General features: G+C 43.4%; 3 protein-coding genes across 6 annotated transcripts in view; 2 read left to right on the top strand and 1 right to left on the bottom strand.

Moving 5' to 3' along the window:
• LOC106580844 (NHS-like protein 3) overlaps positions 1-12,435 on the top strand; it is a 50,888-nt gene extending 38,453 nt beyond the window's left edge. For 2 of the 4 annotated variants that reach the window (XM_014162365.3, XM_014162514.3), the window contains exons 3-8: positions 6,709-6,849; positions 6,960-7,003; positions 7,146-7,302; positions 7,468-7,581; positions 7,752-11,120; positions 11,224-12,435. In XM_014162365.3, the coding sequence (XP_014017840.1) occupies positions 6,709-6,849; positions 6,960-7,003; positions 7,146-7,302; positions 7,468-7,581; positions 7,752-11,120; positions 11,224-11,291 (3,893 nt within the window). In that variant the 3' untranslated portion in view covers positions 11,292-12,435. Of the gene's footprint in view, positions 1-5,298; positions 5,570-6,708; positions 6,850-6,959; positions 7,004-7,145; positions 7,303-7,467; positions 7,582-7,751; positions 11,121-11,223 lie in introns of those variants that run through there. The other 2 variants (XM_014162672.3, XM_014162592.3) reach the window with 2 other exon arrangements.
• A 5,739-nt stretch (positions 12,436-18,174) lies between these two features.
• LOC106583660 (CD276 antigen) lies at positions 18,175-22,524 on the top strand. Its single transcript, XM_014168155.3, has 4 exons — positions 18,175-18,679; positions 18,871-19,215; positions 19,376-19,660; positions 19,792-22,524. The coding sequence occupies exons 1-4, from the start codon at positions 18,610-18,612 to the stop codon at positions 19,959-19,961; spliced, it is 870 nt and encodes a 289-aa protein (XP_014023630.1). The 5' UTR covers positions 18,175-18,609; the 3' UTR covers positions 19,962-22,524.
• Positions 22,525-22,658: 134 nt separating this feature from the next.
• On the bottom strand, positions 22,659-25,335 carry LOC106583609 (zona pellucida sperm-binding protein 3). The gene is made up of 8 exons (XM_014168020.3): positions 25,099-25,335; positions 24,895-25,004; positions 24,712-24,815; positions 24,419-24,593; positions 24,179-24,296; positions 23,912-23,991; positions 23,549-23,637; positions 22,659-23,407 (listed from the first exon to the last, which is right to left on the bottom strand). The coding sequence occupies exons 1-8, from the start codon at positions 25,333-25,335 to the stop codon at positions 22,659-22,661; spliced, it is 1,662 nt and encodes a 553-aa protein (XP_014023495.2).
• Positions 25,336-25,607: the final 272 nt, after the last annotated feature.

Genomic DNA, 25,607 nt, shown 5'->3' with positions numbered 1-25,607 from the left:
ATAACTGTCCAGGTCGCAGTTGTAAATGAGAACTTGTTCTCAACTAGCTTACCTGGTTAAATGAAGGTGAAATAAAACCAAAAAAAATGATAGCTTAGGCCTACGTAACAAGTAATTTCTATGTAAACTAAATCCAAAGCACAAAAAGCAGACAACTTAATATTTACATTTACATTACATTTACATTTAAGTCATTTAGCAGACTTAAAACTTAATATAGTAATTAGCTAATATGAAGTCATGAAAATAATTTACTTGCAGATCTAAAAGTGGATCCAATCCTTCTAGAAAGCAATCTTCATCGGCCGTGTCAAAATACTTGTTTTCCTAAATCGCTCCCCTGATCCGAATCCGACCAGTATACTTCTATGCTTCTATGTCGGTATACTTATTCATAGCTGCCTTTTTTTTAGCTTCCTGTTCAATATTCTTAGTTTTATGATGAATATCCCCCCTTGAGAAGCAATCTTTTATGCTAAAGCAATGAAATATGTTTTTCAATGTAGCGTGCTCGGTACGTCTCGTCTCTGAGTCAGGTAGTAATAGTTCGCATTACGCATTAAAGGTTCTAGGCCTTGCTTTGTCCCACCCAAGTCAACTGCATATCCCTGGAAAACGTATCTCATTGGCTACAAGACTGTCAAAGTACCATAGTTGCCAATCCCCTGTGTAATGGATGCCAAAGTGGGCAACGTCATATTTTTGATGTGCAAAGATATAGTCACTCGGGGGACGTTCGATGTTGCCATTAAGTCATACATCATCAGATAACATTGGTAATAGGCTAGATTTGTTCCTACCAACCTAAGGATTAATTTCATAACCTCCATGTAGCTATAGCTCAAACACAGACCAAATTGTAGATTACCTTGTAAGATCTCCAACTGCTCTTAAACGCTAGTAAAACTAAATGCATGCTTTTTCACCGATCGCTGCCCGCACCCGCCCGCTCGACTAGCATCACTACTCTGAATGGTTCTGACTTAGAATATGTGGACAACGACAAATACCTAGGTGTCTGGTTAGACTGTAAACTCTCCTTCCAGACTCATATTAAACCTTTCCAATCCAAAATTAAATCTAGAGTCGGCTTCCTATTTCGCAACAAAGCCTCCTTCACTCACGCTGCCTAACATACCCTCGTAAAACTGACTATCCTACCGATCCTCGACTTCGGTGATGTCATTTACAAAATAGCCTCCAACACTCTACTCAGAAAACTGGATGCAGTCTATCACAGTGCCATCCGTTTTGTCACCAAAGCCCCATATACTACCCACCACTGCGACCTGTATGCTCTCGTCGGCTGGCCCTCGCTACATATTCGTCGCCAGACCCACTGGCTCCAGGTCATCTATAAGTCTTTGCTAGGTAAAGCCCCGCCTTATCTCAGCTCACTGGTCACGATAACAACACCCACCCGTAGCACGCGCTCCAGCAGGTATATCTCACTGGTCATCCCCAAAGCCAACACCTCCATTGGCCGCCTTTCCTTCCAGTTCTCTGCTGCCAATGACTGGAATGAATTGCAAAAATCGCTGAAGTTGGAGACTTATATCTCCCTCACTAACTTTAAGCATCAGCTATCTTAGCAGCTTACTGATCGCTGTACACAGCCCATCTGTAAATAGCCCATCCTATCGACTTACCTCATCCCCATATTGTTTTTATTTACTTTTTTCTCTTTTGCCACCAGTATTTCTACTTCCACATCATCATCTGCACATCTTTCACTCCAGTGTTAATTTGCTAAATTGTAATTACTTCGCTACTATGGCCTATTTATTGCCTTACCTTCTCACTCCATTTGCACACACTGTATATAGAATTTTTCTATTGTGTTATTGACTGTAGATTTGTTTATTCCATGTGTAACTCTGTGTTGTTGTCTGTGTTGCACTGCTTTATTTTATCTTGGCCAGGTCGCAGTTGTAAATGAGAACTTGTTGTCAACTGGCCTACCTGGTTAAACAAAGGTGAAATTATAATTTTTTTGCTGTTTGGTGAAAACGTTGTGTAAAATAAACATTTTGACTCTTGGGGCTGGTGATCAATAACGGTAGGTCACAGGCAGACAAATAAGGCATCATCATGATCTGTGGAGTTCCAGCTTTCGGTGTGAATCGACGTATTCCATCTTTATTTTGTTTCGGCTATGAAAAAGCCAACTGACACTTACTCTTGTGTTACTGACTTGTTGCACCCTCGACAACTACTATGATTATTATTATTTGACCATGCTGGTCATTTATGAACATTTGAACATCTTGGCCATGTGCTGTTATAATCTCCACCCGGCACAGCCAGAAGAGGACTGGCCACCCCTCATAGCCTGGTTCCTCTCTAGGTTTCTTCCTAGGTTTTGGCCTTTCTAGGGAGTTTTTCCTAGCCACCGTGCTTCTACACCTGCATTGCTTGCTGTTTGGGGTTTTAGGCTGGGTTTCTGTACAGCACTTTGAGATATCAGCTGATGTAAGAAGGGCTATATAAATACATTTGATTTGATTTACGCTCCACAACTCTAACCGGAATTTAGGTTGTAGCCATCTTGAAATGAGGTCCTCGGCTCGGCCTGCTCTTATATATTCATATGGCCATATATGGTAGTAAGTCACACCAAAGGTTTTAAGGCATACATCAATAGCCAAGATACTCAGCTTTTCGCAGACACCCTGCTTTTGCAGATAGGGGCTACCGTTCTCATAGCAGACTGAATTGAATAAAACAATCTAATAAGGTCCCCAAATATGGGGACATTACATTTAAGAGGTTAAAAGTCTGTAGGATCTGGCAGACAGCAGCAGATGGAACACTCACAGCAGGAAAGAATGTCTGTCTGTCCATTGCTCTCTCAAAACACAGAGAGGCATGTTAGGGCAGAGTCAGCTGTGTTTGTGTGCACCATATGAAGTCTACCTGTGTCAGAATGTATCAGCGACACCTTGATAACTGCTAGATCCTGGGTAACAGGCGAGAACTCATTCTGATGATTTCCCTCTCGCCTAATCTGACTCATTAAATAGACTCTGTTACTGGTTGAATAATCATGTCATTGACTTAATTCCTGAAAGACTAATACCTAGCCTTCAGAAAGTATTCGTACCAGTTGACTTATTCCACATTTTGTTGTGTTACTGCCTGAATTCAGAATGGATTAAATATTTTTTCTTTCTTGCCCACCTACGTACCATACCCCATAATGAGTGAAAACATATTTTTAGAAATGTTCGCAAATGTATTGATAATGAAATACAGAAATATCTCATTTATATAAATATTCACACCACTGAGTCAATACTTTGTAGAACCATTTACCAATAGGGGCCCTTCTTTGCGAGGCATTGGAACACCCAGCTGGTCTTCGGTTGAATTTGTGTTTGAAATTCACTGCTCCACTGAGGGACATTACAGACAATTGTATGTGTGGGGTACAGAGATGAGGTAGTCATTCACAAATCATGTTCAACACTTATTGCACACAGAGTGAGTCCGTGCAACTTTTTATGTGACTTCAGCTCATTTTTACTCCTGAACTTATTTAGGCTTTGCATAACAAAGGGGTTGAATACTTATTGACTCAAGACATTTCAGCTTTCAATTTGTAATTAATTTCAAAATCTTTCTAAAAACATAATTCCACTTTTATATTATGGGGGATTATGTGTAGGCCAGTGACACAAAATCTACATTTAATCCATTTTAAATTCAGGCTGTAACAACAACATGTGGAAAAAGTCAAGGGGTGTGAATTATTTTTGAAGGCATTGTACCATTAGTTTGCATTATCGACTAGAGCTGTAACTGTAATGCAAAGGGACATAGCTAAATGCCCAGCATTGTTCTCTACATTCAATTATGTGTCAAATGTAGTGTACATTCATAATATCACACAATCTCACATGTTATTTGTATTTCATTGAGTCTGTAAGCTGATCTTTGATGTCAGAGCATTAAGCTGTTGGGTATCATACATATTAGATTGGGTATTGGCACTGAAATCCCTGGAGTAAACATCCGTTTGGGGGCTCACAGCCTCCCTCTTAAATCCTACTGGTGTTCTATTAGACTCCAGTGACAGATGGGTTAATACTGTGATTTAATATGAACTGAATTACAATAGGAACAAACAAAAGGCTGTGGGACATCATCAGACCCCCTCCAAATGCTCTGTCTGTCTGTGTGTTTATGGTATTACTATTTCCTATCTGTGTTTCACAGGTGTATTTATATTGTAAATCTATTAGTGATCGTGGCTGTACTTACATTTTTCCATTTCCTCCCCTTGTTCCTGTTTTATCCCGGTCTACAAAGGGCTCATTCCTCGCTTATCCATGAATGACAATGTCATGTTGCTATAATCATAATCAAACAACCAATCTATGCAAAATATGCTGGTAGAGCACAGACAGAGCCACTGATGATCCACGTGATTCATGCTGCCTAAGAAAGTTCCATTCATCCTGGTGAAATACCTGGAGCACTGTGTGAAGGACTGAGTCATACAGCATGATGATAACATGGAAATGTTTTCTGTTTGCTCAGATGTTATACATTCCTTGTCATGTTTGCTCACTGCACAAGGAGGTAAATAGACAATTTTCCCAGGTTGAGATTGAAGTTTGTACATTACGGTAGTACACATCTTCAGACATGCTCCGTGGGAAGTAAGGAGCGTCAGTTGCAGATTTGCTAAAGGGATGTAAAGTAGTAAGAGATATTAGCCTCTCCACAAAATTCTTGCCAGCAGTAAATCGCAGGGAATGATGTATTCAGTTTATTACTTCAGTCCAGTTAGATCCCATTGACCGTGTTGATAGATAGAAGTAATTAGGTACATGATTTCATTGTGTAACATTTATTCTATTGTGTATTCTCTCCCAACAGGATTGATCTTGTTTGATTACTAAAACCTTCATAGTTTCTAGCTCCTTTACTCCACCTTGTGGTCAGACTTCAAAAGGAACTCGTTCTTCAAGGATTACTGGATCTCCTCATCTCGTCTGTCAGTTAGACCAGAGTACTTTTCAGAAATGGCACAGTAGCTAGTCAGTATGATAAATGGCTGCTTCAAGCAGATAAGAGCTTCAACTGTCTAACCACTTTTCCTCTTTCCCTTTGTGTGTGTCGAATCCCAGCATGGTCGGTGTCATAATCACGTTCTGACCAATCTGACCAATTGTTTGTCCACAAACAAGGAGCAGTGGGATCAGTTGCCTGGGGTATGAGGAGGGGGGTGTTTGTGTGAGGGATGGGCAGAATTAGGCTGTTGGGATTAGTGTCTGAGCTCTCATTGTCTAGTGATGTAAGTGGAACCACTAGAATTGGGGAATAATAATAACAACAACATCAAGCAAGATTTTTTTTCTACCCGGTTCACTGAATTATTTTGTCTGTGTTGGATGTTGATCTACCCTGCATTTTTAGTTCTACTCACTGGGATAGTTTTGAATTCATGTCATTTTTCTAAGGATAAGATCTGTTTTTCTACATTTAGGGGATTATATTACCATGGTGGTGCTTTTGACTCAGAATGTTTGTCTGCCAGTGCCTTTTCTTTTCAAGACGAAAGGTGAGTTACAGTATAGGCTAAGTACATGGGTTGAGTCTTGGACATTCTCAGACAGGGTTTTCATTTATGATACATACCTTGAATTATTTTCTTGAAGTTTTATGGTCAAGCGAATGTTCCTTCTTTAGGAGATACGGGCAGGGTGAGTTAACTGGTTCAATTGATATGAGTTAGAGTGAATTCATTAGTGAATACCTGTTGTCATAAAATGTGTCAAACTGTTTGCTATTGGTGTGATACAGAGGCATGGCAAGCCCTGAAGAGCCATTCTAAACTATCTCCCCTTATGATGTTAAAATGTTGTCTAAATGTCTTTTGGTGACTCTGTCACTGAGAGCTTGTATTTACTTAACTGGGATACTGTAACTGTGTCTGAAAAACATGTAATTCATCAATTATCCTGACTGAATTTACAGTTTGTGTGAACCTGCTATTGTCAGGAGGATAAAATGAAGTGGTCAAATAGGGTGTATTTCCAGGGTGAACAGCCAGAGACGGTGCTTTATAGCAGGGATCGCTCAGAGCACATGGTCCACAGGACTAATTCCAGCATGGTCTTCCTAGCCCCACAGAACATGTACAGAACATGGCTAAATATAAAGCAGCTTTGATTAACTAAAGATTGCAGGCTTACCACATGGCCACGGCTGCCCCACACTCTCAGCATTACTTAACTGGTTATCACCTCACTGATCCTAGATCTGTTCAGGACTGTTGTCCTCAAGGGGCACTATCCTGCTACTGTCCTCATGATAACCCTATGACACTGCTACTCTGGATTATATGAGAGTAGGACTGTTTGGGGAATATACTGGCTGGTTATGTCAATGAAGCCTGCTGGGACTTGTGGTTCATGTAGTTGATGAACACCATTTGAATGTTGAGGCCAATTTATCAACTCTTGATTTTTATTGCACATAGCAGCCATTTTATAGTGATCTATATAAAGATTAGATGACTTGTTTTGGAACAGGATTGATGAGAAGAGATTTATATCAGTTCACATTCCTCTTTTTGTGGATATAATATCAAATTATCTTGGTGCAATGTAGTTTTGTCAAATATATTGTGCATTTGTTTACACATTTCTTTATTTTGTATTATATATCCACTCACATTCTATCTCTTTCTCCTCCCAGCAGTCCCAAAGCAGGAGGATGAGGGGACTCACGTCCCTTCACACGTCCAGGAGAATGTGTTCATCGAGGGCAGCCGGCCCAAGTACCTGGAGGACCTGCACACTGAGGCCCAGGAGGGACTCAAACTTCAGCAGCAAGAAGGTACTAAAGCCCCCTCCAAATCCCTCCAAATACTCACACTTACTCCAACACCTAAGATTAATGCTTTAGGTGAAGTTACTGTATTTGAAATAATTTGACCTTTATTTCAGAAACAAATAATGGGGTGGATTACCAGGATGACCAAAGCATCGCTGTAAGTTTCCCATTCTACATTTCATCCACGGTGCTACATCAAATCACTAAACATTGTTCCGTCACAAATTCACACCATTCACAGCTGCTTTAATTAAGTGTATACTAATCATTTACTTTGGAATTTTCTGTGATTTCTACAGTCGACAGTCACCCGGCAGCCTGACGAGACTGAGAGTGACAGTTACAGAGAGAGGAGAGGCTCTTTGTCAGACAGCACTATACTAGACACCATGTCCCAGGTCTCAACACGCTCCGCTGTCTCCACACGGTCCTCACGGTCAGGACTGACCCGCCAAGGTGACATGACCATAACCAGAAAACAATTCATACTGGAACCACTTTAAAACCTTTTCCAACCAGTGATTGTTTGATTTCCTTTGTCTTCAATGTGTTTTAGAGTAAACAGTGGAGTGAAAGCGGCTGTTGTTGGTTTTTGTTAATTTTGACCTAATATTTCTCCAGCATCAACCTTCAGGCCCCTGAAGTCAGAGAAGAAGCCAGAGAAGGCCAAGGCCAGGAGGAGACACAGGAGAACCACAGTTATGGGGATACCACAACACATCCAGAGGGAACTGGGTACGTTACTCATTATTTATGCTCTAAATTAATTGAAATGTCAATATAGACCATTGTGAAGATACCTGTGGATAATTTCACCCTTAATAAAAGCTTCTGTGCTTGTATTTGCTTGTGTGGCTGTTTATTCTGTCCTGGCTGTTTATTTGTGCTGTTGTTCCTCACTAAAGGGCTGGATAGAGCATCATGGGCAGCTCGTCAGGTTATAGATGAGGGCGGGCTCCATAACGGGGAGAGCCTGGACATCCACACCATCGATGGGCCTCACCTAGCTGATTCCCAGGAGGGGGTGAGGATATATCTCCAGTCTGTAGAAGGCCTGCAGCCCGTCAGTGAGGACCAGGTTCAGAAGTTCCCCTCCCGGGCCGGTCACACAGATGACCTGGCTCTCCTCCAGCGCATGGGCCCCCAGCTGTGCGGCCTGAAGAGGCCTAATTCTCTGGCCGTCCCCTGGATGACCACGGCGTCCGGCCTGCTGCACCATCCCCCCAGCCCCGTCATGTCCATGTCCCCCCAGGCCACCTACATGTCTAAGATCATCCCCAATGCCGTGCTGCCACCCTCCATCGACGTGGTGGAGATTAGCCATAACCGCAGCCGGAGCAGTGTCCGTACCGTCAGTAAGAGCAGACTCCTGCTGGCCAGCCCTGCCTCCTCCAGAGCCTCCTCCCGCGCCTCCGCCATGTCCTCCGCCTCCCGATACAACCCACCACACTTCTCTGACAGCTCTGGATGGAGCCACTCTGAGTCCTCTGAGACCCTGGTGTCTGACTCCTCCACCGTCTTCTCCAACAGCACCACCAGACAGGGGGGGGATGGGCAGGGCTCATCCAGGGAGATGGCCCTGGACAGAGAGAGTATCCACTCCTCTGTTAGTAAGGCCTCCAGGACCTCAACCATCAAAGGCAAGGGGAAAGCCAGAGGGGATGATGGGAAACAGGAGGGGCCCTTCATCCGGAGCCTATCTGTGATGAAGTCCAAGAGGGCACCGGCCCCACCCAGCCGCTCCTACTCCTTACACAAGGACAAGATGAAGCGGCGCTCGCGGGACCTGACTGACATCAGGGTGGCTGCCCCTCCCCAAAGCAGCCCAGTCCGTGGTGGGGAGGCTAAGGCAGTCAGTGCTGTGGAGACCGGCTCTTCTCCCATGCCCTCCAGTAACAAAAGTAGCCCTGGATACGCAGCAGACACCAGCTCTCTGGATGAGTCCTCGGGCTCTGTGACCAACTCCTTTAACACCCAACAGCAGGCAGCCAGGGAAGAGGAGAGGAATGAGCAGCCAGGCTCCACAGGCTTCTCTCCCCAGAAACAGACCCCCCAGGAAAACATCATGAAGAAGACTGTTTCCCCCTCCAGCGGCTATCCCAGCCCGGGTGGCATGCCCACCCTCCCCTCCGAACAGACCCATAACTCATCCCCAGGAAACAAGAGGGGCATCCTGGCCAAACTAGCAAGCATTTTCCCCAAGGCACCATCCCCATCACCTGTTATTCAGCCACAGGCCTCTGACAGCAGCAAGACGCCTCGTCCATCCCCTCCAGTCAACAATGTAACTTCCTCACCTTCAGTCATGGCACTCAGAGAGCTGTTCAACATCCCTCCCCCACCCAAAGTGTCTGCCCCCTCTCCTCCTCCCCCGGAGGTATGGGCACACAACAAGCGCACTTTTGAACTGCTGCTAGGTCCCCCGGCCCCCAACAACACGGATACGGTGGTGCGAAAGAACCCAAAGGATCGACGACAGCAGAGGCAGTCTCCTTCCACATCAAGAGAGGCTTCTGTTAAGAACGTGTCACCTGAGAGGAGAGGTGAGGAGTCTGCACCAGAGCAGGAGGCAGGAGGTGTGCTAGAGAGGGTCACTGAGCCTCTGTCTAAAGAGCAGACCGGTAATCCAGCAGCACTAACATCTGTGTCAGGAAAGGGTCAGGGAAGTCCAAAGAGCCAGGAAAAAGATGGGTTGAGTCCAGTGGTTATAGAAGTGGGAGATAAAGGACCGACTCAAATAGAGCCTTCTGAAGGAATGAAAAGGAATAGTGAAGTGGCACAGAAAGTTGAACAAGAGAGGGTACAAGGAAGTCAGTTGGTGGTTGAACCAGAGAAGGTCAAGGTAAGTCAGATGATAGGTAAACTAGAGAAGGTCCAGGCAAGTTGGTTGGTAAATGAAAAGTCAGTGAACGCCTCAGTAGCTCCAGGAAGGGGCCTAGGAAAAGTAAATACAGAAATACAGACTCCTGCTACAGAGAAAAGGACTGAAGCTCAACTTAAAATGGACATGTTGTCTATGCTTAGCCCTGCTCTAGCACGCGTCTCCCCATCTCCTTCTCCTCCCCCAGCACACTATCCTCCCCTTCCCCCTTCCAAACAGACCCCGCCAGTGACCATACTTGGGGTCCCCTCAGCTTCTACACCCGCTCCAGAGCTCCCACTAGTCTACCCCACTGGGGAATCCTTCTGGCCTCCTCCCCCACCTCCCATGGACTTGGCCACCCTTGGCGATGAGCTTGACCTCCCCCTTCCCCCACCACCCAGTGGTTGTGAGGAGGGGGTTATTATGACAGACCCTGTGCCCCCTGTTTCAGAGGGGACAGTGGGTGTTCCAAACCCTGCCCGACCTGCACCTCAGGAAGTTTCATCTGTACCCCAGGGAATACCGCAGCCCAGTCCAGGGATCACAGAGTGCCAGAACCAAGAGAAGAAGTCCCTCAGCAAGAGCTCTCCCACTCCCCCAGAGGAGGCCCCCACTCCTGTGGTCACCCCCTCCCTTCTGCAGATGGTCAAGCTGAGGTCTGTCAATAATGGTGACCAGGGTCTGAAAAAAGACCAGAGTCAGGGACAGAACCAGACAGAGGTCACTTTGAGGGCCAAACAACCCAGTAACGGGGAGGCTCCCCAGAAGCCTATTCGAAGGTCTCTGATCATGACAGCTCCCCCTCCCACTGTCACATCCCCACCTACTACTGTTGTCTCACAACTTCCCACAGCCACTGTCCCAGTGGCAGCCCTAACCTCAGCCACTGTCCCAGTGGCAGCCCTAACCTCAGCCCCAACCACAGCCAAGTTCCAGCCCAGCATAGTTCATTTACCCTCAAAGTCATCTATTGTCACCTCTCCTACAAGTAAGTCTCCTCCTGCCTCAGCCACCATGAGGATGCAGGAGGCCATTCGCTTGAGGACAGAGGCCAGAAGTAAAGAGGGGCCTCCCTCTCATCTCAGCCTGCACTCCCCAACTTCACCAACAGGTCTCAAGTTCCCCTCATCTACCGCCAGTTTCATCTTCGCCAAGAGCACAAAGAAGGTTGTCATAGAGACCCTCTCAACCCCTGAGGCCCAGGCCAATCTCACAAAGAACCTGGTGGCTGAGCTTTCATCCATGTCAAATCCAGCCAAGTCCACAGAAACACAGAAAGAGGTAGCAGTCAAGGTGCCGCCACCTGTGGCAAGAAAACCCAGGCTTAAGGTCACAGATGCAGAGCCCAGTGTGGAGACTGAGCATGTGCAAACTGCGGGACAGGAAGCACAGCCAGCAGACAACACTGAGGGTAAGGGATCTGTGATTCTGACACAACCATGCTTGCCTCCTTTGTTACAGCTATTGTCCATTCATGTTGATCTGATCTGACTTATCTTTCTCTCCTGTCAAAGGTTCTCCAGAGGCTCCAAACGGGACAGCAGTAAGTGTTGAAGTGTCACCACCATCATCATCCACATGAGCAACACTGCCACTTGGCAAGGACTAATCATTCACAAAGACAGACTGACTTTTACCTGTAAATTGAGAAGACCCAATGTGTCAAACACCATATGTCAATCACAATATGCAAGAGGGAGAGAGATGGATCAAGGGGTGAGTGGATGAGAACTACAGAGCCTTCTGAAGACAAGGCAACAGGACATAGCTAAATGTTGCCCTCTCAACAACAACAAAAACAATCCTTTGAGTTTATATGGAAATGGTGTTGGACTTTAATTTCTCTAATACTATTTTTCTATTTTAGAGTATTTTTCTTTGTCAGAAGGACTTGTTACTGGTCTGATGAACAATAGACAGACATGGACAGCATGCTGGTCTAGGTACAAGTCTAGGATACCCTCTAGTGTCAACTATGGAATGTTACAGCTACTGCCGTTTGGTACACAAAACAATGAGGAGGTTTATAATCCACTTGTCTGGATTATATACCAGAATGTTGTATTTTTATATATTCATATCATTATAAGATCATGCACTATTAAATTGTGTTAAGTTCCCATTTCATCCTTCATGTTTTTGCATTAAACATTATTTACCTAAGATCTTTTTCCTGTAGACATCTACCATTACATTTTGGGAGAGAAAAAATATTTCGTTTTTTTCTTTTGTTCTACGTTTCAATATATGTCAATATTTTATGAAGTCATCTGATGTCATATTTCCTTATCTCCCTAGCAACTAAAATGATGTCATCAGAACTGGATGATGTCAATTGTTCTGAGGATGAGAATCCCAATTCATGTTTTGTTTCTGTTGTTGATATGAATGTACATAGACTTGTACTGGAAGCTCACCCAGTGTGTAAATCAAATCTCCGTCTTTCTCTAGGAGTATTTTGGCAAATAGGTATTTGTCTTGTTTTTAATTACTTGTCCCTCAGATTTAGATACATTTCCTTTCAACCAGATTGGAGCTATATTATACATTGCATTTATGTTGCTAAATTGTCCAGAAATTGGGATATTCCTCAAGTGAATGAAATCTGCTTTGAAAGTACTAAATATTATTCAAAGTGATTTCAATGATAAATGATTATGAAAAATTATTAAGTATAGTTTCACTTATTTCAATATAACAGAATAAATTGATTTATTCACAATGAATGAATTTAGCCATATCATTATTTCTACCCTGTTTCTGAAACATTTTGAGAAAAGTTCTGTCAATATTTTCAGTCAGTTAGATCCATTTATGTGACACACACACACACACACTTCCTGCTTTCAGGTTTCCCCCAGGTTTGTACCTTTTCCGTCTTATCAGGATGTTGAAACCTCACATTCACACACGTCTGGTTTTCCAGTGTCCATCTTAGACACATCTATATGTTCACAGTCATAATTTAGACTAATTATAAAATAGATTGACTGTATATGTAATGAATATTTTAATATTATTATTTCGATTTTACATAATAGATTGTTTATATTTGAATGTTTGTGTTTTGTCTGTGTCAAACCTTGACAGAGGTAACAAAATAATCTGTTACCTTTGTCGAGGTTTATTTTTAAACCAGATGTTTATTTTATTATGGTTGCTGAGCTGCTATATAAACTCTTATCAGAGGGTATGTCTGAGAGAATCCATGGGGAATAAGGGATTGAATTTATGTGAGCGGATGGATCTCTGTTGGGGCTTAAAACTAAATGCCTTAATATGAATTGGGGTGGATCTTGATTTACAATGACAAATTAATAAGCAGGTCATAGAAGATACTAGAATAACTTCAAAGTTTATTTGGCAACGTCCTTGCGTCACTGACGTTGTGCGTCATTTGGCGGACTCTAGCTTCTGTCACAGGCTTTCACCTCATCGAGAGGGAAGCCAGGGCTAGGCGCAGTCAGTAACAAATAGTTACAGTAAGTGCATGGAGTATCAGTAGGTCATTCGTTCCTCAGCATAAACTGTAAAACACCAGTGCCTGGACTGCTGCTGATTCACTGAAGGACTTATTTTATTGTGTAGCATTGCTGGTTGAATAAAGTCAACTCTGTCATGACCTGGACATCATGAATAACTCAAAGGATTTTTTGTTTCTCTCCAGTTATTTAAGACAATGGTTCACAAATGTTTTGCTTCGTGACCCACCAATTTAAGTGTCTGTTGAGTCGTGACCCAGCATAAATGGTTGAGTGGTGAAAAAAACATACCCAGACCATAGAATAAGTATAGAAAAGGTATTAATAAAACCCTCCTCAAAACATTACTGAATGTAGATTTGAGTATGAGTTCTAGAGACAAAAAAAAATAATAATACTATATAATAATGACATTGTAAAAATGCACAAAAAATATTATCCCGCAAACCAGTTTGGGAACCACTGATTTAAGACTTCCTTCTCTGGTTCTCTCACTTCTATGGTACTCCTGGTTTTACTATCAATGGTGACTAAATACATTGATGTAAGACTGTCTGTGTCCCTGTCGCTATAGTTGAATTTGAGATATACAGTATTATGTTATTTTGTTATGGGTTAACACATCAGTAGTGCCAATGATTTACCATATGACTGTTTTGGTAATAAATAATAAATTGTTTACCAGTTAAAACCCACAGTCTTTCTCAAACATTAAGTGTGTGCTGAATTTACCACTATACAGAGTGGTTAGTAAAACTGTTTGTGTTTCTCTGTCTGTAGATACGTTTACCACAGGAGGTTGGTGATACCTTAATTGGGGAGGACGAGCTTGTGGTAATGCCTGGAGTGGAATTAGTGGAATGGTATCTGTAGTAACTTGACAAGGAATGCCCACACGCATTTCACTATTACTTTACTTTCAACCCAATAACTAAAAGGTGTACAGCCAGGTACAAACGGTACAAAAATAGCAGAACTATATAGCCCACTCAACCGGTGGTAGAATCACATTGCACAGATCTGACTCTTAGTGATGACATCATCAAAGGGGAAAGGTCATGGTCAATGCCAATAATAACCATGTAATTATTTATATAGTGTCCACACTATAACAGTATCAAACACATGGTTTCCAGACATTATGAGCCGTCCTCCCCTCAGCAGGCTCCACTGGTTTCAGATCTCTGTTCCCAGTGTGTCCAAGCTTGCCATCCATGGTGAAGATGTAGTCCTAGACTGCAGCTTCCCTGACTGGAGGATAGACGATGAGATTGTCCACCGTTTCTACCACAGCCAAGACCAACAGAACAAGCCTGTACCTTTCTAAGAAAGAAAAGGGGAATAACCTCTCTCAGGATGAAACGTACAGTATCACCCTAGAAGATGCAGGAAATTACACCTGCTTTGTGGGCACAGTATCTGGCACTCAGAAGACATCCTTATTACTAAAGTTTGCCGGTGACAATGATATCTTAACTTTAGCAAACACCAGTCTCAACAGCAACAGTGAAGAGGTGACTCCGGGATGCTGGCCTTCTAGGCAGAGTTGCAAAGAAAAAGCCATATCTCAGACTGGCCAACAAAAAGAAAAGATTAAGATGGGCAAAAGAACACAAACACTGGACAGAGGAACTTTGCCTAGAAGGGCAGCATCCCGGAGTCGCCTCTTCACTGTTGACGTTGAGACTGGTATTTTACGGGTACTAAACTCAGCAAAAAAGGAAACGTCCTCTCACTGTCAACTGCATTTATTTTCAGCAAACTTAACATGTGTAAATATTTGTATGAACATAAGATTCAACAACTGAGACGTAACAGTAACAGTCAGTATCTGGTTTGGCCACCAGCTGCATTAAGTACTGCAGTGCATCTCCTCCTCATCGACTGCACCAGATTTCCCAGTTCTTGCTGTGAGATGTTACCCCACTCTTCCATCAAGGCACCTGCAAGTTCCCGGACATTTCTGGGGGGAATGGCCCTAGCCCTCACCCTCCGATCCAACAGGTTCCAGACATGCTAAGTGGGATTGAGATCCGGGCTCCTCGCTGGCCATGGCCGAACACTGACATTCCTGTCTTGCAGGAAATCACGCACGGAACGAGCAGTATGACTGGTGGCATTGTCATGCTGGAGGGTCATGTCAGGATGAGCCTGCAGGAAGGGTACCACATGAGGGAGGAGGATGTCTTCTCTGTAACGCACAGCATTGAGATTGCCTGCAATGACAACAAGCTCAGTCCGATGATGCTGTGACACACCGGCCCAGACCATGACGGACCCTCCATCTCCAAATTGATCTCGCTCCAGAGTACAGGCCTCGGTGTAACGCTCATTCCTTCGACAATAAACGTGAATCCGACCATCACCCCTGGTGAGACAAAACCGCAACTCGTCAGTGAAGAGCACTTTTTGCCAGTCCTGTCTGGTACAGCGACGGTGGGTTTGTGCCCATAGGCGACGTTGTTGCCGGTGATGTCTGGTGAGGACCTGCCTTACAACAGGCCTACAAGCCCTCAGTCCAGCCTCTCTCAGCCTATTGCGGACAGTCTGAGCACTGTCCGCAATAGGCTGGTGTAACTCAGGCAGTTGTTGTCGCCATCCTGTACCTGTCCCGCAGGTGTGAAGTTTGGATGTACCGATCCTGTGCAGGTGTTGTTACACGTGGTCTGCCACTGCGAGGACGATCAGCTGTCCGTCCTGTCTCCCTGTAGCGCTGTCTTAAGCGTCTCACAGTACGGACATTGCAATTTATTGCCCTGGTCACATCTGCAGTCCTCATGCCTCCTTGCAGCATGCCTAAGGCAGAAAAACCTCTTTAGTGTCCTAAGTTTTCATAACTGTGACCTTAATTGCCTACTATCTGCAAGCTGTTAGTGTCTTAACGACCGTTCCACAGGTGCATGTTCATTAATTGTTTATGGTTCATTGAACAAGCATGGGAAACAGTGTTTAAACCCTTTACAATGAAGATCTGTGAAGTTATTTGGATTTTTACGACTTGTCTTTGAAAGACAGGGTCCTGAAAAAGGGGCGTTTCTTTTTTTGCTGAGTTTGACTGACGACTTTCAGAATAAAGTTTTTTGTTTCTGGCCATTTTGAACCTGTAATCGAACCCACAAATGCTGAAGCTCCAGATACTCAACTAGTCTAAAGAAATCCAGTTATATTGCTTCTTTAACCTGTTGGGGATAGGGGGCAGTATTTGCACGGCCGGATAAAAAACGTACCCGATTTAATCTGGTTACTACTCCTGCCCAGTAACTAGAATATGCATATAATTATTGGCTTTGGATAGAAAACACCCTAAAGTTTCTAAAACGGTTTGAATGGTGTCTGTGAGTATAACAGAACTCATATGGCAGGCAAAAACCTGAGAAGATTATGTACAGGAAGTGCCCTCTCTGACCATTCCTTGGGCTTCTTGGCTCTGTTTATTGAAAACTTAGGATCTTTGCTGTAATGTGACACTTCCTACGGCTCCCATAGGCTCTCAGAACCCGGGAAAAAGCTGAATGATGTAATTCCAGCCACTGGCTGACAAACTTTAGCGCGTTTGGATAGTGGTCCATCAGAGGACCATCAGACTGAGGCTCGTGCACGAGGGGATCCCATGTTTTTATTTTCTCTCTCTTTGAACGTAAACACGCTTTCACGGTCGGAATATTATCGCTTTTTTTACGAGAAAAATGGCATAAAATGGATTTTAAACAGCGGTTGACATGCTTCGAAGTACGGTAATGGAATATTTAGAATTTTTTTGTCACGAAACGCGTCGTGCGCATCACCCTTCTTTACCCTTCGGATAGTATCTTGAACGCACGAACAAAACAGAGGATATTTGAACATAACTATGGATTATTTTGAACCAAACCAACATTTGTTATTGAAGTAGAAGTCCTGGGAGTGCATTCTGACGAAGAACAGCAAAGGTAATAACATTTTTCTTATAGTAAATCTGACTTTGGTGAGGGCTAAACTTGGTGGGTGTCTAAATAGCTAGCCCTGTGATGCCGGGCTATCTACTTAGAATATTGCAAAATGTGCTTTCACCGAAAAGCTATTTTAAAATCGGACATTGCGAGTGCATAGAGGAGTTCTGTATCTATAATTCTTAAAATAATTGTTATGTTTTTTGTGAACGTTTATCGTGAGTAATTTAGTAAATTCACCGGAAGTTTGCGGGGGGTATGCTAGTTCTGAATGTCACATGCTAATGTAAAAAGCTGGTTTTTGATATAAATATGAACTTGATTGAACAAAACATGCATGTATTGTATAACATAATGTCCTAGGTGTGTCATCTGATGAAGATCATAAAAGGTTAGTGCTGCATTTAGCTGTGGTTTGAGTTTATGTGACATTATATGCTAGCTTGAAAAATGGGTGTCTGATTATTTCTGGCTGGGTACTCTGCTGACATAATCTAATGTTTTGCTTTCGTTGTAAAGCCTTTTTGAAATCGGACAGTGTGGTTAGATTAACGAGAGTCTTGTCTTTAAAATGGTGTAAAATAGTCATATGTTTGAGAAATTGAAGTAATAGCATTTCTAAGGTATTTGAATAACGCGCCACAGGATTCCACTGGCTGTTACGTAGGTGGGACGAAATCGTCCCACTGGCCCTAGAGAAGATAATCAGAACAGTTTTCAGCTGTGCTAACATAATTGCAAAAGGGTTTTCTAATGATCAATTAGCCTTTTAAAATTATAAACTTGGATTAGCTAACACAACGTGCCATTGGAACACAGGAGTGATGGTTGCTGATAATGGGCCTTTGTACGCCAATGTAGACATTCCATTAAAAATCAGCCGTTTCCAGCTACAATAGTCATTTACAACATAAAAAATGTCTACACTGTATTTCTGATCAATTTGATGTTATTTTAATGGACGCATTTTTTTTGCTTTTCTTTAAAAAACACAGACATTTGTAAGTGACCCCAAACATTTTCACGGTAGTGTATATACTAGGATGTATTTTCTATTGGTCCGTGGGCCTACGAAAGGGGTGTGGCCCACGAGCCGCCAGTTGACCATCCCTGATTTAGTGGGCCAAAGCTCTCTGTTGAGTAATAAGGCCAGAGGTTTATTGTTACGAAACTCTCCTATCACAGGCCGTAAAAAAGGAAACATGCTCAGACATGAGCATCTGCAGAAGGGCTTCCTTGAGAAATAAGGGATTGGAATGGATTCATGTTGATCTCTGTTGGTGGCTAAAAACTAAATTCCTTTATATGATCAAAACAGAATGGGAGTGTCATGGAGCCATGTCAGACATGGGTGGAGTCACAGTGAGATTAAGTACAGTAAATTGAGAAGATCAGTAGTTCCTTCATTTTCAAAATACATTGCAAGACACCAGTGCCTGGACTGCAGCTAATTCATTGAAGGACTTGATTGAATACATTAAACTCTGTCATGAGTTGTAAATCCTGGGTCACTCAATTATGTTTTGTTTCAATCCTGTTCTTCAAGGGATCTTATTCTGGTAAAACACATTTATATGGTACTCTTCTTTTACTGTCAATGGTAACTAACTACTTAAATGTAAGGAGTAATGTGTATCTGATCAAAAGTGTCACTGTAATCATGATATTTACATTTACATTTAAGTCATTTAGCAGACGCTCTTATCTTAGATGGGGTAGTGAGACTGTCTGTGTCCCTGTCTGTCTATAGTTGAATTTGAGATCAAGGTTCCCAGTGAACCCCTGCTTTCCATCGTGGGGCAGCATGTGGTACTAGACTGCAGTTTTCCTGTGGGAAAGGTCTGGGACCTGGCCAGCAGTGTGATCACGTGGCAGAGAGGCCTGGAGGTGATCCACAGCTTCTACTACGGTCAGGACCAACTGGACCGACAGAGCAGACATTATGCCAACAGAACAAGCCTGTACCACTCAGAGATGAAGAGGGGTAATGCCTCTCTCAGGCTGGACCATACCAACCTGGGGGACAAAGGAGACTATACCTGCTCTGTGAGCACAGTGCTGGGCAGTCAGAAGATCTTTCCCCTGAAATTAGCAGGTATGATAGCATATTAAACATTTTCCACTTTGTGGACTGAAAATGACTGATGTCCTAGAAAAGCACTGTTCTTTGTCACACTCTTTTGATGTAAAATGCTTACTAAGATACTTTATATTCTTTCATGCCATTAAACTGTGTCCATGACCTCTTATTTCAGCATACTATCCAGAGCCACACCTGGACTTCACAGCATCTCCAAGCGATGTGGAGCTAGTCTTGACCTCACAGGGAGGGTACCCCCGACCCTCGGTGCAGTGGCTGGATGACAGCGGTGATGATGTCACTAATAAAACAGTCATACATCTTTTAGAGGACACACATGGACTATACTCTGTCTTCAGCACACTGACCCTACAGGGACCAGTCAACAAGACCTTCACTTTCATCCTGAAGAACAAGGACCTGGGACAGGAGATCAGAAGAGCGATCACACTTCACTCAGGTAAATAGACAATATCCTGGATTTGAAAACCCTTGACATTGCCTCTCTACTGCATGAATGTTGAGAGACATATAGAGTTCAGTTGTTTAGACGTACAGTATAATCGCAATGTTCAAACATTTTCTCCTCAGCAAACGAGAGGTCAGTGGAAAAAAGCAGAATTTCTGAAAACAGAAAAAGATGGACGATTCTTGTTCCTGTAGTGACATTTGTACTGCTGTTGTTTGTGCTATTAATATCAGCACTGAGAAAAACATGCTGTGGGCCAGAGGAAAATATAAATAATGGATGGAATCTATGATTTTTGACAGACTGGGCAGCATTGCAAACAGAGTATTTTCCCAAGAAGTTACTGCCATATTACTTTATAGTTTACCATGTACATTTGGGTGGTACTTAAGTTCTCAGATACAGAAATGTGCCAATATTTAGTTGTTTTGTTTATTTATCAGAGAGAGCGACAAAAAACAGCTAATCCATGATGCAATGGATGCTGTTGAAACAATGAAAAATGCCAAGTTCCACTGACTATAATGAGCATTGTAATGGTGGTTGTACTGGAACTGCTGGTAGAGCAGTAAGTGGCATTGAGATCATGCTTAAAGTCACACAAAAAGGTTCTATCACAAAAATATATTGAAGTATCAAAATCATGTTAATTAGAGTTTCTGCCTTAGTGGATGAACAATAGATTTACACTACATAGGTCATGATATACTGAGAACAATACAGTAATTGTATTACTCACTTTTCAGACTGTCGCCATGTCATGTTAATGGAATGTAAAAAAAAGAGCACCCAAAGCTTTCTGTACCAGTCAGTTTATTAGCGCAATCAAGGTGAGGCAATGCAGTGGGTGTGATCTGGAACATTTTCAACCAAAGCTTATCAGTCAGTGTGGGAAACATCAACTTCCTTTATAGCACTTACAGTGGGGCAAAAAAGTATTTAGTCAGCCACCAATTGTGCAAGTTCTCCCACTTACAAAGATAAGAGAGGCCTGTAATTTTCATCATAGGTACACTTCAACTATGACAGACAAAATGAGAAGGAAAAAAAAATCCAGAAAATCACATTGTAGGATTTTTTATGAATTTATTTGCAAATTATTTAGGAAAATAAGTATTTGGTCAATAACAAAAGTTTCTCAATACTTTGTTATATACCCTTTGTTGGCAATGACACAGGTCAAACGTTTTCTGTAAGTCTTCACAAGGTTTTCACACACTGTTGCTGGTATTTTGGCCCATTCCTCCATGCAGATCTCCTCTAGAGCAGTGATGTTTTGGGGCTGTCGCTGGGCAACACGGACTTTCAACTCCCTCCAAAGATTTTCTATGGGGTTGAGATCTGGAGACTGGCTAGGCCACTCCAGGACCTTAATGCTTCTTACGAAGCCACTCATTCGTTGCCCGAGCGGTGTGTTTGGGATCATTGTCATGCTGAAAGACCCAGCCACGTTTCATCTTCAATGCCCTTGCTGATGGAAGGAGGTTTTCACTCAAAATCTCACGATACATGGCCCCATTCATTCTTTCCTTTACACGGATCAGTTGTCCTGGTCCCTTTGCAGAAAAACAGCCCCAAAGCATGATGTTTCCACCCCCATGCTTCACAGTAGGTATGGTGTTCTTTGGATGCAACTCAGCATTCTTTGTCCTCCAAACACCACGGGTTGAGTTTTTACCAAAAAGTTATATTTTAGTTTCATCTGACCATATGACATTCTCCCAATCCTCTTCTGAATCATCCAAATGCTCTCTAGCAAACTTCAGACGGGCCTGGACATGTACTGGCTTAAGTAGGGGGACACGTCTGGCACTGCAGGATTTGAGTCCCTGGCGGCGTAGTGTGTTACTGATGGTAGGCTTTGTTACTTTGGTCCCAGCTCTCTGCAGGTCATTCACTAGGTCCCCCCGTGTGGTTCTGGGATTTTTGCTCACCGTTCTTGTGATCATTTTGACCCCACGGGGTGAGATCTTGCGTGGAGCCCCAGATCGAGGGAGATTATCAGTGGTCTTGTATGTCTTCCATTTCCTAATAATTGCTCCCACAGTTGATTTCTTCAAACCAAGCTGCTTACCTATTGCAGATTCAGTCTTCCCAGCCTGGTGCAGGTCTACAATTGTGTTTCTGGTGTCCTTTGACAGCTCTTTGGTCTTGGCCATAGTGGAGTTTGGAGTGTAACTGTTTGAGGTTGTGGACAGGTGTCTTTTATACTGATAACAAGTTCAAACAGGTGCCATTAATACAGGTAACAAGTGGAGGACAGAGGAGCCTCTTAAAGAAGTTACAGGTCTGTGAGAGCCAGAAATCTTGCTTGTTTGTAGGTGACCAAATACTTATTTTCCACCATAATTTGCTAATAAATTCATTAAAAATCCTACAATGTGATTTTCTGGAAAAAAATTCTCATTTTGTCTGTCATAGTTGACGTGTACCTATGATGAAAATTACAGGCCTCTCATCTTTAAGTGGGAGAACTTGCACAATTGGTGGCTGACTAAATACTTTTTTGCCCCACTGTATGACACACTTAGTGGAGATATTGTGGGGACTGCTTAGATACCAGTGGTTGGTTTGTTATCCCATGTTTACATTTTAAAATGACCCTAGTTAGCGTGCTCAGAAAATAGATTGCACTTACTAAATCATGTAGTATGTACAAACATTGTGGGGCCAATTTATTAATTTAATGTGACTGGGAAAACAGTGGGCCTATTGATGTCATTACCTTATCAGTATTCTTCACCTACTGTTATGTGCATTTCCTGCTTTGAGATAAAGGATTTGTAATTTTGGCTGAAAAGTTTACTTCCTCAAATGTTTAAGTCAAAGTAAAACAAATCCTTAGAAAAACTTCCCATTCCATTGTATCAGGTGATTAAGAAATTAAGAGTTGCATTGACTTATTTCAATGTTTTTATTTCAACTGTGTCAGTGGTGTACCGTAGTAGAAGTCTATGGTTAATATTAGAATGAACCACTATGGTCTCAGTCACTGACCCCATCGCCACTTGAAATGCCAAACCCTGGGCAAGTCATTCCCACCGTCAATCCCGGACTCAACCAGCCCGTCATAGTCACCAATGACCTCCTCACCAGTCTCAGAGAAGAGTGGAAACTTCTTGTCATCCTCGTCTGTTTCCCCAGACTCCTCTTCCTTCCCCTCATCCTCAGGAATCACAAGTGGCTGCTCCTCACCCACCCCAAATCCCCATTCCTTCATGGATTGTGAAACCACCTCTTCCTGTGATACAGACTTTCCCCCCATCCCTGATCCCAGGGAGGACTCCTCCTGTGGATGCATCCATTGCCTTTCAATGGAGCCCTCCTCGGTCAACACTGATCCCTCACTTTCCCATTGACTCCTCTCTCTCAACTCTGCCCTCTCCCATGGAAACTCTAGTCTCAACCCTGACCCCTGTGTACCTTCAAATATCCCCCCCTCTGCCCTCTCCCATGGAAACTCAGTCTGAACCACCTCTGACTGCTCACCCTCCAACGGCACGGATTCATCCTCCTCTATATGTTGCTTCTCCGTGGAACGAGTATAACTCTGCTCTTCCTTATCACGATACTTCTCCACATCAATGGTTTCCAGTAGATCATCTGGGTTGTCAAACTCATCCATTTTGGTCTCAAACCAGACAACGTCTTCAACTAGTGAGGGACTGACTGGTGGGAAACCACCCTTTGGTGCAGATGGCTGATCTAAGAGCAGTAGAGGCCCGCTGCTGGCAAACCCTACAGGATATGGAAATCAACAGGGTTAGAAGTTTCATCACTACTGGAGGCCTCATCACCATGGCCTATTTGAGCACAAGGGAGATGTCAGTGCTGTATACCCAAACCAGCGATTATGGGTTGTTAGGTTGAGTCACTTACCCTCCACCATGGATCTTCTGGATTTCGGTGTCACACATTTGGAGTCACAGCAGTCACAGATGGAATCCTCTCCCATGACAGCTTTCCACCTACAGAAGGGGAATCAAAGAGACTACTTATGTCATTTAGCAAACGCTCTTATCCAGAGTGATTTGCAGTTAATGTATTCATCTTAAGATTGAGATGTGGTTGTCATCGTACCAAGCAGACATAGTAAGTAAAACTCTCAATAAAGCAGCCATTAACAAAGTCAGTACAAAAAGGCAAGTGTTGGGGGTGTAAAGGTCTTGAGTGCAAGGAGGAAGGAAGATCAAGAGCAGACTACATTTCCCACAGTGCAACATCTTAATCGTACCAGCGTACCTGTTCTCTTGGTAGGTGCAAGACTTGTGCATGGGGCCGGTTTCCTCTGATGTCACATGCAGTTTACAGTGAAGGAAGACCTAGAGGAGATGAAAAGATTAACTCTGATACAGGAAATTGAAAAATTCATGTCAATTATTTTATTGCTCAAAGGCCGCAATTTGTTTGCGTCTTTACAATACACAGCCCTGTTAATATGCATACATGCAACAGAAGAGTCTAGAGTGATTGAGATTCAGTGATAGGGTACAAGTCTCCCATGCTCACCGGTGTGTCTGGGTCAGAGGTGAACTGGAAGGCACTGAGGAAGAAGCGGAGGGTGTCATCAGTCCTGGGGGAGACAAACTGAGAGCCACCAGGGTTCTTCTGGCTTTCCAGCATGCAGCTGTGGATCAGAGAACAATGAGTTTGCACTCAGGTCAGCGTCATGTGTAGGTTTATATTCCTCCTAACCAAGTCATTATTAGATGCAACCCAAAGGAATCTCTGTTCTCCATGCATACATACCCAAAGTTGTCAATGACAGTGAACTTGAGGGATGTCTTGGAGTCTTTAGATGTTGTGGCATAGCAGTGGTTGATGAAAAGCTTTCCCCCATGGGGTAGGTGAAGTGCAGAAACCTGGAAATTAATGGTCTGTCCCAGCATGTACACCTGGGACTTGGCTGGCATGGCCCATGCATCTAAAATACGTGAAACAACACAAGTATTGCTGAATATGTAAAAACATGTCACCACTGGTTCGCATTAAAAGTGATTATAATCAATTAAATCTTGAACCACCCATAACATTATCCTCACCGTCCATCAGCTGGATTCGGAAGTTAACGCGCCCCTTTAGCTTTTTAAGCACGGCGGGTGTTTCCCATGTAGGGCGAACCACCAGCTGATAAACATGATGATACCTGTGCAGAAGGAGGTGGTTTATCGGTTTGTAGTGATATCCACAATATAGCTGCATCATTCAATTATGAGGCGACTAACCTTTGAAAACGACACTCGACCTGCACGTTAAAGCGATGCGCTCTGCGTGGGAACCGGGTCAGAGGCGTGTAATGGAGCACAAATGTATAGATGAGATAACCCGGTGGCATCTGTCAGTGATGAGGTTCAAATGTTATCATTTCATACAAGCAAGAAAGTTAACTCCAACAAGACTATCAGTTTAATCACCTTCAACAATCTTACCTGCCGTTTGCCATCACACTCCATCAATGGATAAGAGAAGAGCAAGTCACCATAAGGCATGAGAACACCGTTACTCTTGCAGGTGCTTCCCAGCGTCAACTCATCGGCGTTGGCATCAAAACCATAAAAATCCCGTTTGACCCGGACCACGAAGTCACCACTGGAACACGTAACCGAAACGTCCGGGAGCGCAGCAAAATCACGTTGAGACTTTGGTACAGGCCTATCGAGAAGCATAAGGCGCTGGATCTGGGGTGGTGGAGAGGAATATATCCTTGCGGGCGCTGGTTTGAGTCCTTGTGTGAGTTGGGGTGTTCTGAATGAGATACTGTGAGAGAGTATCCTCGGGCTTGATTTTCTGTTTGCTGTGGATGACAGGTGGGCTGTAAGCGAGTCACCAACGCCTTGTAATGTGCCCAGTTTGAGGATTTTTCTCCTGCCAGCTGGACGTGAAACAGATGGAGACCCATAAATACCCGATGTAGATATTGCAATACCAAGTGAAAATA

Source organism: Salmo salar, chromosome 01, assembly GCF_965601325.2.
Source record: "Salmo salar chromosome 01, fSalSal1, whole genome shotgun sequence".
Lineage (NCBI taxonomy): Eukaryota > Metazoa > Chordata > Actinopteri > Salmoniformes > Salmonidae > Salmo > Salmo salar.
This window is presented reverse-complemented; position numbering and strand designations above follow the sequence as displayed.

What these genes read in the sequence shown, in the direction of transcription:
- LOC106583660 (XM_014168155.3), top strand. Translation starts at nt 18,610, where the DNA reads ATGAGTTGTAAATCCTGGGTCACTCAATTATGTTTTGTTTCAATCCTG. An exon ending in CTTCAAGGGATCTTATTCTG is followed by an intron (nt 18,680 to 18,870) that starts GTAAAACACATT and finishes GTCTGTCTATAG; the next exon opens with TTGAATTTGAGATCAAGGTT. An exon ending in AGCGATCACACTTCACTCAG is followed by an intron (nt 19,661 to 19,791) that starts GTAAATAGACAA and finishes TTTTCTCCTCAG; the next exon opens with CAAACGAGAGGTCAGTGGAA.
- LOC106583609 (XM_014168020.3), bottom strand. Translation starts at nt 25,335, where the DNA reads ATGCTTCTCGATAGGCCTGTACCAAAGTCTCAACGTGATTTTGCTGCG. An exon ending in TGCACCTACCAAGAGAACAG is followed by an intron (nt 23,638 to 23,911) that starts GTACGCTGGTAC and finishes CCCCTTCTGTAG; the next exon opens with GTGGAAAGCTGTCATGGGAG. An exon ending in CAGAAGATCCATGGTGGAGG is followed by an intron (nt 23,408 to 23,548) that starts GTAAGTGACTCA and finishes CATATCCTGTAG; the next exon opens with GGTTTGCCAGCAGCGGGCCT.